The sequence below is a fragment of the Myotis nattereri genome (assembly GCF_964212035.1).
Source record: "Myotis nattereri genome assembly, chromosome: 5".
In the NCBI taxonomy this organism is placed as follows: domain Eukaryota; kingdom Metazoa; phylum Chordata; class Mammalia; order Chiroptera; family Vespertilionidae; genus Myotis; species Myotis nattereri.
The window spans coordinates 76098138-76110614 of record NC_138080.1 but is presented as its reverse complement, the minus strand read 5'-3'; the positions used below and the strand labels follow the sequence as shown (position 1 = coordinate 76110614).

Genomic DNA, 12477 nt, shown 5'->3' with positions numbered 1-12477 from the left:
TCCTTCTTTATTTCCACTTTCTCCATTTTGAATCCGTCCGTCCAACAAGCGTTGATTGAGCGCCTAGTATATACCTTGTTCCTCTCTGTGGGCCCAGGGCAGGGCCACTGAATGATTGTGGACGGGAAGGGCTTTGCTCCTCAGGTTCCTACCCGACTGCATCTGCTTTGCAGTGCATCGCGCACCTGTAGCTCCGCGCCTTCGTGCCTGTGGCTGTTTGGCTCGCGTTCCCCTCCCCTCTCCCACACACGCTGGCAGGAGGGTGTGAGCACAGATGTTCTGCCTGATCTCATCTCAAAAGTGTCCCACTGAGTCACACAGCTCCATCCCCAGCTCTCTGCCTTGCTCCACAGCTGTCAGACACCCCCAGGCCCTGATAGAGTCTCAGTCAGAGTAAAAAGGGCTCCCAGCATTTTTGCTGGCATCCAGAATAAACACAGCTCCCCCTACCCCCCAACCCCCAAGCCAGCTGCCTCCCTCAGCTCATGCCGCCTCTGGCTGCTGCCCCGAGCCCACTTGCCTTGCAGATTTGGGGGAGGCAGTCCAGCCAGTGGGCTAGTGACTCTCCCTCCAAGCCTGATCCCATTTTGGTTTTTGAACATCTGAGTCTGATTAATTGTTTCATAAATCCCAAGAATTTCAGAAAGCCTCTGGTTAAAGGGAAGTATTTTAGACCCTTCCCATTTGCCTGAAGAATGGCCAGTCTTCATGCCAGTTATCAAGTGTGAAATGGCAACGATTAATAATTTGTGCAGCCTAAAGTACACTTCAAAAAGTTAAAGGCTACCGTGCCTGGTGGCTGAGCAGAAATCCAAATCCAAGTTCAGAGAGTCCTCAGGCAGAAACAAACCTTCAAAGGTCAGCCAGTCCATCCCCCAGACTGCAGACAGCACAACCTTTACGCTGCCCCCAGAAGAAGAGCTTGACTGCACCCAGCCGGGCCCAGACCTCGTGAGGCCCGAAGCCCCGGGAGCACATGGCAGGCGCTGCACGTCTGGCCCTGGTCTCTGTGTGACGGCCCAGAGGGCGGGCAGCCCACATTTCGGCCACAGCCCAGACGGCGCCTCTGCACTCGCTGTGGTTCCTGGCCCGTTTTGGCCCACAGAGCCCTTTGATCATTTGGCATAAGTTGTGGCCCCTCTCCCGGGAGGTATGTCCGTCTGTACGTTCTGTCGGCACGTGCTGGACAAATGCCCGTTGCCCTCCAGCAACCTCGGCCCCTGCCCCGCAGGAAATCCCCTGCACCTGACGGCCTTCTTCTCCCTGCAGAGGTGGTTCAGCTCAGCCTCGCCCCCGAGGAGAGGGTCAGCGTGGCCACAGTGACCGTGGGGCTGAGCACCGTGCTGACGTGTGCTGTCCGCGGAGACCTGCGACCGCCCATCGTCTGGAAGCGCAACGGGCTCGCCCTGAACTTCCTGGATTTGGAAGACATCAACGTAAGTAACCTGGCTCTGGCTTGGAGCTCAAACGTACGTCCAGGGGAAGTAACCTGTGCAAGACTGCGGCAGAGGCAGGGCCTGAGGGTTCTCTGCGGCCACCCACATTTGGTACCTTCCAACCTGTTGTCAGACACCTGGAGGTACCGGAAAACCCAAGCCCCACCACATGCAGAGGCAGGGTGCGTGGTGGCTGTAAGCCTGCCAGCCAGGCCCAGAAGAAGGGAACGGGGAAGCCAGGGGGCAGGGCAGGAGGTCCTTGTTACAGGCCAAAGCGGCTAAGGCCAGGAGGTGGGCGTGAGGATGGGATGTGACAGGAGGGGGCTGTGTATCAAGCCCACTGCTCAGAGGGAGGGACCACAGTCCAACAGAGAACATGCCAGACAGGAGGGCTCCCGGGCAGGGAGAACATCTGGGTGAGGTCCCCTGGGTGGTGGAGGGGAAACTCCGGCCCTAAAGCTGGGAAGAATATAGACAGCTGGACATGGGGAAGAGGGATTCCCTGTGGAGGGCAGAGGTGAGCTCCTGGGCTGGGTTGGCTGGAGGACAGAGGCCAGGTGATGAGGGAAAGAAAATTAGGTCCAGCCAGAGGGGCCTGCCCTGAGGCCTTGCTTATGGAGTGGGAAATGGCGGGGGGGGGGGGGGGGATGCGTTGAGTGGGAGAGCCCTGAGCTCACACAGCCTATCGTGACCAACAGGAGAACGTCTGCACGCTGAGGGCCCAGGCAGCCTGGGCTGGGGTCCCAGCGTCACCCACACTGCCTGTAGCACTTAAGCAATTTCTTAAACAGCTGATCCTCAATGAATTAATTTATTAGAAAAGCAACATCAATGGTACCTCCCTTCTACTGGACTTGAGAAATACAGGGATTCATTAAAGAATATTTATTGGTTCTGGTTTGGCTCAATGGTTGAAAGGATTTCCCAGAAGTTCATGTGAGAAGACAGAATGATGTCACCAAGCAAGATGCTGCCAGGTCAGCAGGTACAGAAACAGGGGGCAGCCCTGGTCTGGGCGCAGGACAGGTCAACTGGCTCAGAATCCAGAGAAGGAAGACTGGTGGGATGTGTGGCCAGTTCCCCCTAACAGTGCTAAGATGCTGGGGGAGGTGCTGGGGCAGAGGGTGTCGGCCTGGTCTGTGTAACCCAAGAGTTGGACTAGCACAAAGGCCCAGGGAGCACCCCAAAAAGAAACCAATATTAGCCCCTTAGCTGGAACACCATTCCAGCCACAGCCCTGCCTCTCGATGGAGTGAGCCATCAGAGGAGGCAGTGAGCTCCCCAACCCTAGAGACATGCACGTGCATGCAGGACCGTGATTAGCAATACTGGTGGCCACAAGAGGGCAGCTAAACCCCACACCCTTGACGTCTGCTTTATGGGGAGAGGCCCAGTACAGAATCCTGCAGGAATCCTCGAATGGGATTCTTGTTGCACCTGGAAATCGTGTGGGAAGCAGAGAAAAGAGGGGCCATCCTGGAGAGCCACTCTGGGCAGAGCTGGCAGGAGTGCGCTTCCCCAGTCACATTGGGCAGGACGTTTCCTTGTGATTGCCTCATAGGCTGTATTCTACCCGTATCTGAATGTCAGTGCCAGCACAAACCCGGTGGGTGTTGACGCCAGATGCTGATGGGCAGTCTTCTGAGCCTAAGGAGCCCAGAGCATGTCTGGGATCTTAGCAAGGGAAGGTAGTGTCCTGGGGTGCATGTGTGTGTATGTCAGGGTACACGTTTGTATGTACAAGAGCTGTCAAGGTGGGCATCAGCTCTTAGCCATGTGTGGCCAGTGGTCAGTGGTTCAGAACCAGAACACGTCTGCCTGTGTTTGTCTGGACATCCATGGGCCTTGCTTGATGCTCTATTTAAAGACACCAGAAGTAAAGGCTGAAGCAGAACTCCTCTTAATGCACTTGCCATCAGTTAATTAAATTACTTGGAGTGTGTTTCCCTCCCTTAAGCATGCCTCCAGCACCACCTCAATTGCATTTTTACTTTGCACAGTGAGGTTAGCAATTTGGGTAATTGTGGGTGCAACTGGAGATTAATGGCTCTCGTTACCTCCCAGGAAGCACTTGCTGCTCGTGGTCAAGTCAGCAGCCCACACACAGGCAGGGCTCTGAGCTTCTCAGAAACCCCCACGTGAGGATGCAGGGCAGCGCCAGCCCCCCGGGGGTCCTCGGGCCTGATGCATGCAACCACATTCTACACACACAAACACACACAAGTACACAATACATACACATAAACACACAAAAAACACCACACACATACACATACACACAAAAACACACACAACACATACACATACACACACCTATTCACACATACATATATGTCCATGCAGGTGTAGGTGGCTCCCCTGCCTTAGAAAGAGGAAGGAGGCAACACAGCCTGTCAGTGAAGGGCACAGACTCTGGGAGGTCAAAGGTACCTGGGTTTAAGTCTCAGCTCTGCCGCTTACTAGTTGAGTGACCTTGGAAAGGCCACTTGCCTCCTTAAGCCTCAGTTTCTTCCTCTATGAAATGGGTATGAATAATAGTCACTGCCTCATAGGGTTACAGTGCAGATTAAATGAGAAGATGCATGTGACCTTCTTGGCACAAGTGTTCCGTGCTATTATCCCTCTCATTATCATCATCATCAGTATTATTACTATTACTACTACTGCTGCTGCTGCCAAACAACACCTTGCATCCTGAGTCCCCAACAAGCAGCCAGCAGAAGCCTGCAGCTCCCCAGTCAGGCAGCTATGACCCTGGGCTGCCCCTGCTGCCTGTCCTTGGGACGGGACAACACCATCCATGTCAGTCTCGTTTCATGCAGGGAGACAGACAATGACCAGCCACCTCCTGCAGGTCCAGAGCTGTTGGGTGAGCTGTGTGACTTCTCTGGGCCTGAGGGGACAGGGGGATGAGGATGTCCTCCCTGCGGGGGCATTTTTAGGCTGAATGTGGGACATGACTAGTCAGGTGCCCACACAGCAGGTGATCGTAAGGAGCAGTCCCCGTTTGGGGACAATGAGGACAGCAGCCCTGGGAAGAAATCAGCTGTAGGGGGAACAACCAAACCCTCTGGTTTCACGGGGTATTTTTGAAGTGGTCGGGGGAGAACAGCCCAGAAGGGCAGCCCTGACGGGGCAAAGATCAGGGATGGAATAGCTCCTAGAGACTCTCAGCATACAGCGTGCCAGTGCCCGCCCCGCCCCCTGCAGTCAGAGATGGAATACTGTCCCCCGCGTGGTAATTAGCGCCGGGCACGGAACCCTGCGCAGAGCAGGAAGCTGATCAGCCTACAAAACCCCAGGCGGGAGCGGGGCGAGCTCGGGGAGGTGCGGGCCTCCTTGTTTTGTCACTCGGATGAGACATCTTGATTGGCAACAAAATATTAATCACTTTTTCACTACTCTCTTAATGAGACGCTTTCATGGGCAACAAAATATTAATTTGTCTTGTCTTATCTGTTAAGAATTCTGTTAAATGAATTCACTCACAGGGCCATTACAGAATGCCATCCTAATGACACATGTAATTAAACTTTTCTGACTTGCAAACATCAAGGCTGCCTCGAGCATCAGAATAATATTTGATTAGAAAGTAAATGTACCTTCTAGCCCGGAGCCGAGTGGGAAGGAGCCTCTCGGATTCCCCAGCGAGCAGTGTAGCTGTCACAGCGTTCATGAGTCCCGGGTGTGTGTGTGTGTGTGTGTGTGTGTGTGTGTGTGTGTGTGTGTGGCCGTCCAGATGGCGCACGTGCAGAGTCATCCTCTGGACTCACTATGAGCTGGTGAATCCAAGGCCTGTGCCAGAGCGTAGAGCAAAGACACCCTGGGCCTCGAGGGGGCTGAGACATCAAAAGGCAGAATTACAGGCTCCATGTTACAAGGAGGGAGCCAGCTCTGGGGGCCGGAGGAAGGTGAAGCTCTGGTCCAGGTTCAGGGGACAGGGATAAGCAAGAGAGGAGTCTGGATGGGGGGCTGGGGCCGGAACATGACAGGCTTGAATATTAACATAAAGGATCTTGGCTGTTCCCTTAGGCAGTGGGATTCGTAGATCTTAAATTGGGGAGTGACACGGTCAAATGTCTGTTTGACCATGAGCCTCTTCCAACCTAAGATTAAACATGCACCCAAGGAGGACCCCAAATAAGTGGGACCCAAAAATGAGGGGGACCCTGCTCATGCTCCGGGAGGTGTGAGAGGAGAGGGGTTAGGGGTCTTCCTCCCCAGTAATGCATTCAGAGTGGGGCAGTGCCCCAGGCTGCCCGGAAGTTCAGGCAGGACCAGGTGTGCCTCCTGAGGCTGCCTGAGCCACCCCACCCACCTTGGCAGGAGGCCCCAGCTTGCATGAGGGACCCCTGCCTCAGCCACACCGGGAAAAACACCGCCCCCCAGCAGGGCAGCATCGGGGACCGAGAGTGCAAGGCCCAGAGACAGGCGCTCCCAGCAGAGGTGCAGCGGGAACACCCTGTGGCCGCTGGAGTGGTCTCTGGGTTGTGACGCCTTTTTCTGTTTGTTCCATCAGAAATCAATAGTTTCTGCTCCCACACCTACGCATGCGAACAAAGGCTGCCTGTACTGTGTTTGCTTCCTGGCCGGCTGCCATGGTTCCTTTACTGAGGCAGTCATGAGTCTGGGCAGCTTCAGACCGGCCCTGCGGCCTCCCGCTTTAGCCTTCGGGACATGACCCACTGCCCCCACCTCCGAAGCTACATGGGGGCAAGGCCATGGCACCTCCCATGGCACCTCCCAGAGCTGGAGCCCGAGCTCATCGCTGCCGTCCAGGAGTGGGCCTGAGCTGGCGTCTGACGGAGGGCAGACCCTCACCCCACAGTGGCCCCGGCCCTGCTCTGTTCAGACAGCACAATGTCGGGTGCGGAGGGCACTCCGTCCCAGGGCCGCAGCCAGATCCCCGTGGGCTTAGCTTATCGTCAGGAGGAATTCTGCCTTAGGAGCTACCGAGGCACCCGTCACTGCAGGCACCCAAGCGGAAACGGGACCAGCTGGGTAGCCTCGAGGACTCTCCCAGCCCTGAAGTCAGACTGCCTGAGAGAAGGAGCGTGCTTGGGGGGCAGGGGCCTGTCAGACACAGGAGTCCTGCACATAAGCCAGGAACACCCCGATCCCACCCAGGCACCCACTTTTTCACCTGGACCACAGAGCCCTGACTTTCCCCCAGAGCTGCCCCTGCAGCCCCTGTCTCCTGAAGGCTCAGAGCCAGGCTTTGGGGACCAGGGTGAGGGCCCATCTCAGAGGCAGATCCATAGGCCGCTCCCCTCCCCTGGCCTCCATCCTAGGGGTTCTGGGGGTCCCAGGGGAGAGGCTGCCTCACTTTCTGCAGAAACTGAACGTGCGATCCATGCTAGGCCTCAACCCTCCATCCAGGCCAAAGGTACAGCAGCCACTCGGGGTGCAGGGAATGGCTGTCCCCAAAGCCAGCTGCGCATCCTGCCTCGGCAGTGCCACCTGCCCTCCCTCATAACTGCCTTTCTCACGGTCCCTGACGATCCTCCGGGACAGGAGAGCTGCTAACGAGGAGAACAGAGCAGGGGGGGGACATCCCGAAGTCACAGAAACAGCTGACCCCTCGCGGCCGCTTCCACCCTCAGTATCGGCAGCTCCGCGTCCAGGGGGCCAGGGGCCGCGCTGCTTTTTGTACGAGAAGCATCGCATGTAACACTCACCGGAACGCCAGGAGGCAAGCGGGGTTATGTAACTCACAGGGGCCAGGGACTTGCCAGGGCCCACAGCCAACCTGCACACCCAGCCGGAGCCCTGAGTTCCTCACTCTGGGGACATGGCCCGCGGCACCCAGCCTTGCCAAGGCCTCGCTCTGGGGCCGGCCGGGCTGCCTCCTGCTCCAGCAGTGACTGCTGCAGTGCCCGGGCCCCGGGATGTGTCCCTGCAGGTACAGGCTCATGTGTCTCTGTAGCCTTTGGCCTCTCCCCAGCCAGGAGGGGCGCAGAAGGCTGAGACCCGCACCTGGGATCGTTTGGCTGGGATATTCTCAGGGAGAGGCAACATTTTTCTGTTGTATTCTTTAAAAAAAACTAAAAAGGAAACCCCGCCTACAGCAAATCTAGCATATTTCAAATGACTTGAAAGAGCCACTCTTTTTTTATTGGGTTATTTTTTTTTTCCGTCTTTCACCAAATCTTGCTTTTTGGGGCTTTCAGATGTCGGCAGGCGAAGCTCAGTGATAAAAGCAGAAAAACAAAACCCTTTAGAGGGAGGTATTCATGGCTGTGTTTGAAGGATGTGTTAAAGGCTCGCTTTTTTCCAGGCCTAAATGGTGTAAAACCAGGAACAAATAGCTCTAATGAAGCATGTGCTCACAGCCAGCTCCTCTTTGGAAGTGAATTAGTAAAAAGACCAAAGAGAATGATTTAGGAGCTCATGACTCATTTAATTTTTATTGTCTTTATATGAACCAGTCACGAATCCATTGTAAAGAGATGAGAGGCGTTTGATCAACATGGAGAGCTGTTTGCAACACGATAGACAGTGGTTGTAGGTTCTGCATTAAAATAATCTCATTAAACACTTGGGTACCTTTTGTTTTAAAGTCTTGGGGGAAAAAAACACTGTACTTAAGACACTGAAAGGCTTCGGCCAGCTCTCTCTGGCTGGTGTCAGAAACCCTGGCTGCCGGTGACCACCTGGTCCCTTAGAACTTTGGGTGAGTGCAAGCCCCTGGGAGTGCTGGCCAGAGCTCTAAAGACACAGGGGCCAGGCCCGTGGTCCACCAGCCAGTGCAACTCCTGGGGACGGCTCTGCCCCTCCAGGTACCTCGCTGGCCTTTGCTTTCTCAGTGGCTCCCTCGGGGCCACCCCTCTTCCCTCTGTCACTGGCTTCAAGGCTCCCCCTGTGCTCAGTGGCCACTTCTGGCCCCAGCTCAAAGGTGCAGGGTCCCTCAGGAAAGCTGTGATCCAGCTCCTAGACCCTGAATGCAGAGCCCCAGGCCATACTGAGCACCTGCCAAGCCTGGCTGTCCTCCCAGCCCCAGCAGGGCAGCCCACACTCAGCCTGTTTTCGGGATTTACCTGCTGCAAACAGTGCTGCAGTAAGCACCCTGACACTCCTCTTTGCACGTCTGCGTAAGTAGGTCTGTTCTTCGAAGTAGAAAGACTACATACAGGGTGGGCACGTTTGGGGGGTTTTGTTTGTTTTTTTAATATATTTTTTAGATTTATTTGAGAGAGGAAGAGAGAGAGAGAGAGAGAGAGAGAGAGAGAGAGAGAGAGAGAGAGAGACTAATGATGAAAGAGAATCATTGATCGACTGCCTCCTACACGCCCCCCGCTGGAGATCAAGCCCCTAACCTGGGCATGTGCCCTGACTGGGTTTTGATGGATGTTGTCAAATTTTTCCCCCAAAAGCCTACACTAAGTTACACTCCCTCCAACGGTGTATAAGGGTTTTAAACGCCGTATCAGGCGAAATTTCCTGATTGCAAGCCTTCTCGGTCCCTGAAATGAGCTGTGGAAGGAAATTTAATTAAATCCTCCCTGGGGTGTTTCAAGGACAGCACGAATGGCAGCCGCTGTTGTTGTGAGTATGGTCCAGCGTAGAGAAGCTGGTGCCCTCCGTAAGGTGCTCTCAGCCTGGGGTTCACGATCCATGCAGCTCTGAGGGCGTGTTGCACTTTGCCCAGATGCAGGCAGCAGGCTCTAGCAGTCTGGAGCTCAGTCTAGTGCCTGAGTCCCTCCCCCGCCCCAGCTGGCCATGCGGGGTTGATGGGCTAACCATCCAAAGCCCTGTTCAGGGGCTCAAGCCTGCAACTTGGGCCCCATGAGCTGCCACTCCCCACACGATGCTCTGGAGTCCTGGCCAGTCAAGAGGTGTCTGCCCTCTGGCCTCTGAGGATGAGCTGGGGGCTCAGAGCTGTCTCGGGTATGAGCCTTCTGCTGCAGGTGCCCAGACACCTGTGTGTACTCAGGCACTCAAGTGTGTGCCCAGGACAGATGCTCAGCATCCACACCGCTGGGTCACAATTGCCCTGTTTGAATTTTGGTGCCAACTACAAAGTGAGAGACAGCATTCCATGCAAGGCCACCCTCACTCTGACAAGTTTGGAGAGTTCCCAAAGCTACCTTCAGACTCCATCGTTTGCTAGGACTCACAGAACTCTTTGAGAGCCGTTACACTCGCGGTGACAGTTCATGACAGGGAAAGATGACAGATTAAGATCTGCTGAGGGGAGACACCCCTGGGCAGAGTCCAAGAGGGTCCACATGTGAGCTCCCGTTGTCCCCTCCCCTGGAGTCGTGGACATGTTACTTTCCCAGCATTGACATGTGACAGTATCCGCAGAGTCCTGCCAGCCAGGGAAACTCACACGACCCTGGTGTCCCAAGGTCACTCACATATGCCCACGTGGCTGACCTCTGGTATCCAGCCCTTGGGGAGGCAGAACTAATGCCACTTGGCCCAGAGCCCCCACCACATTGTTAGACTGTCCGGTGGAGAAAGCTCCCAGGCCAGCCAAGGCCCAGAGAGCACCTCCCAGGAGCTGAGGACACAGGCCAGACCACTTTTAGGTGATGTTACTCCACCACCCTTCCCTTCAGGGCTCCCCAAGAGACAGCACACTTGGCTGACACACCTCCATTCACTCGGCAAATACTAACTGAGCACCACTTATGCACCAGGCACCATGACACACAGCGGGGACCATCGAGTGCTGCACAGGAAGATGAAGGGCCTCCCCTTGGCACTCAGTCATGGGGAGACTGGCCACATAAAACCGTCAGCCAGCAACCACATGCTCCCTGCATTCCCGGGGAAGCCAGGAGTCCTCCCCGGGGGCCTGCTCTCATGCCTCTGGCTCCCTCTCCTGGGCCTGGAGATGGGCAGGAGGACAGACCCACTGAAAGTGACTGTCCATGGCAGCTCTCCCATGGGGACTCAGCAGCTACTCAGGGATCATTTCAAGTTGCAGGGACTTTCTAAAGAGGACTCTGAGCAAGAGGACTGGTTCTGCAGAGCAGCAAGTCTGTCCTCCCTGGGGCTGGAAAGAAGTGGCCAGCAGGGGAGCCCGAGTGTGGATCAGAATGGTCAGCTGTGGAGGGCCAGTGGGTTGGAACGAGCGTGCGCATGCTCAGGCTGACTGCGTGTGTCCACGTGGGTGTTTGCGTGTGCCCACCAAGGATGCGTCTGGTCCTTGCTTGTGTGAATACAAACATCTCTGAGGACCGGCCATCGCCAAGGAGCTGCTATCACTCGATGTTTGGGTCCACGGTGCTGAAATGTCTGTGCAGGTGGGAAGCTCAGGTTAGTGTACTTCTGGGAGCCAGGACTGAACCAGCATGGAGGCAAAGACCACCTCCTTCACTCCATCTCCCCCAAAGAGAGCCGAGGTGCTCCAGAGAAGGGCAGGGTTGGAAAAGCTCTAAAACAAAATGTTTCCAAACTGAGTTTTAACGTGTAGCCTTGACAGTGTCATTAACCCAAACTCTGGGACCACGCTGGAGTCCTTGTGCTGAACACCCAGTCACTCGGTATGCAGCACGGACGGCTCATTTCCGTGTCACTTAGACCGACTCCCATGCGTCACTATGACAACACCCCTTCCTCTCGCCTCTGCTTAAATATAGTTTAATACTTAAGTCTCATTTAATTGCTTCCTTTATTAAGGGCAGATACTTAGAAAATAGCTTTTTAAAAGGCAAAAACCAAGTCTTTAAGTAAAATTGTCTCTTTCCCAAAGATGGATGTGCATCAATACAAAAAATGGTCTAATCTGGCATCTGTTTATTGCTAGAAAGAACCTTGATTTTGCTAATACATTTCTATGCACCAGAACTAAAAAAAAATAAAAAATAAAAAGCCATCCATAAAAAGACAATTACAGAGATGCAATCAAGCACTGATGGCCGTGTGCAGACATAGCTCAGAGAGCATGCAGGAGAGGAGGGCTTGCAGGTTCAGTTTTATATAGCTTCTTATAAATCAATTTTTAAAGTAATTTCCTCACATCCAATGAGGTAAATGTGATTTCTGTAGTCAGTATTCATGTTCCAGAAAACAATATGCACTTTGTTCCATAATTACACAATGCCTATTATTTCAGCCTAGAGACATTATTTTATTACAGAGCCAGGTTCTTCCCAGAGCCCAAATCACGGCCTGGTAATGAGTGAGGTGCTCGAAGCGGAGCCCCATGCACCCAGCAGCCCCGCGTGTCCTTGGAGAGCGGACGCACACCCCTCGGCGCCGACCGAGCACCCAGGTCTGCCTCCGCTCCGGGAGCAGCGAGGAGAAGCGGACAGAGAGGTTACAGGGCTTCGTTAGGGGCTCGCCAGGAGTCACCGTGGAGTCCGGGATGGGCTCACATGCATGGGCTCTCCCGTCTCTGCCTCCTGCTCTGAGTCGAGCCTTCTCTCCAGTCAGTCTCAGTGAGCCCTGGCCTGAGGGACGCGTGGAGGAGACAGGACGGGAGGCAGGGGCGAGATGGAGCCCAGTTCTCTGCCTTTCCACCCCACCACCTCGTTTTGACCCATGTACTGGCGACATTTGGGTGGATGGATGGGAGGTGGGCTCCTTGGTAGTCAAACCCAAGGAGCCAGAAGGAATCCTAGCCCACGCTGCACAGTCCGCTCAGCGATGCCAGCCCTGCGCAAGGTCCTGCGCCAGGTGCTGGAGACACAGCTGCAGAGCCCCTGCCCGCCCTGTGGAGCTCACATTCCCGCGGGGGGTTGGGGAGGGGCACAGACTGCAAACCAGGCAAATGCGAACAACAGTGTAAATGTAACAAGTGCCAACAGAGAAATACGGCAGGAAGGAAGACAGGGGCCTGGGTGGGGGTGCAGAAAGGGTGGCAGGTAACATTTGAGCAGACCTGAAGGCGGGGAGCAGGCCAGGCTGATGGGTTGCTTTTGGGAAAGAGGGCGCAGCAAGTAGGAAGCTCCTGAGGGGACAGGATGCCCGGCATGCTAGAGGCATGTTAGAGCAACAGCGAGGGCCCCTGCTGGAGTGGAGTGAGCAAGGAGAGGGGAAGGAGTTGGGCTGGGAGAGGGACAGGCAGATCATCCCTGCAGGCCCTTAG

At 55.1% G+C, this 12477-nt stretch overlaps 1 protein-coding gene across 1 annotated transcript in view; it reads left to right on the top strand.

The window, feature by feature from the left end:
• FSTL4 (follistatin like 4) overlaps positions 1-12477 on the top strand; it is a 323738-nt gene that overhangs the window by 276208 nt on the left and 35053 nt on the right. Inside the window, exon 7 of the mRNA XM_081091526.1 lies at positions 1270-1436. Within this exon, the coding sequence (XP_080947652.1) occupies positions 1270-1436 (167 nt within the window). The remainder of the gene's footprint in view (positions 1-1269; positions 1437-12477) is intronic.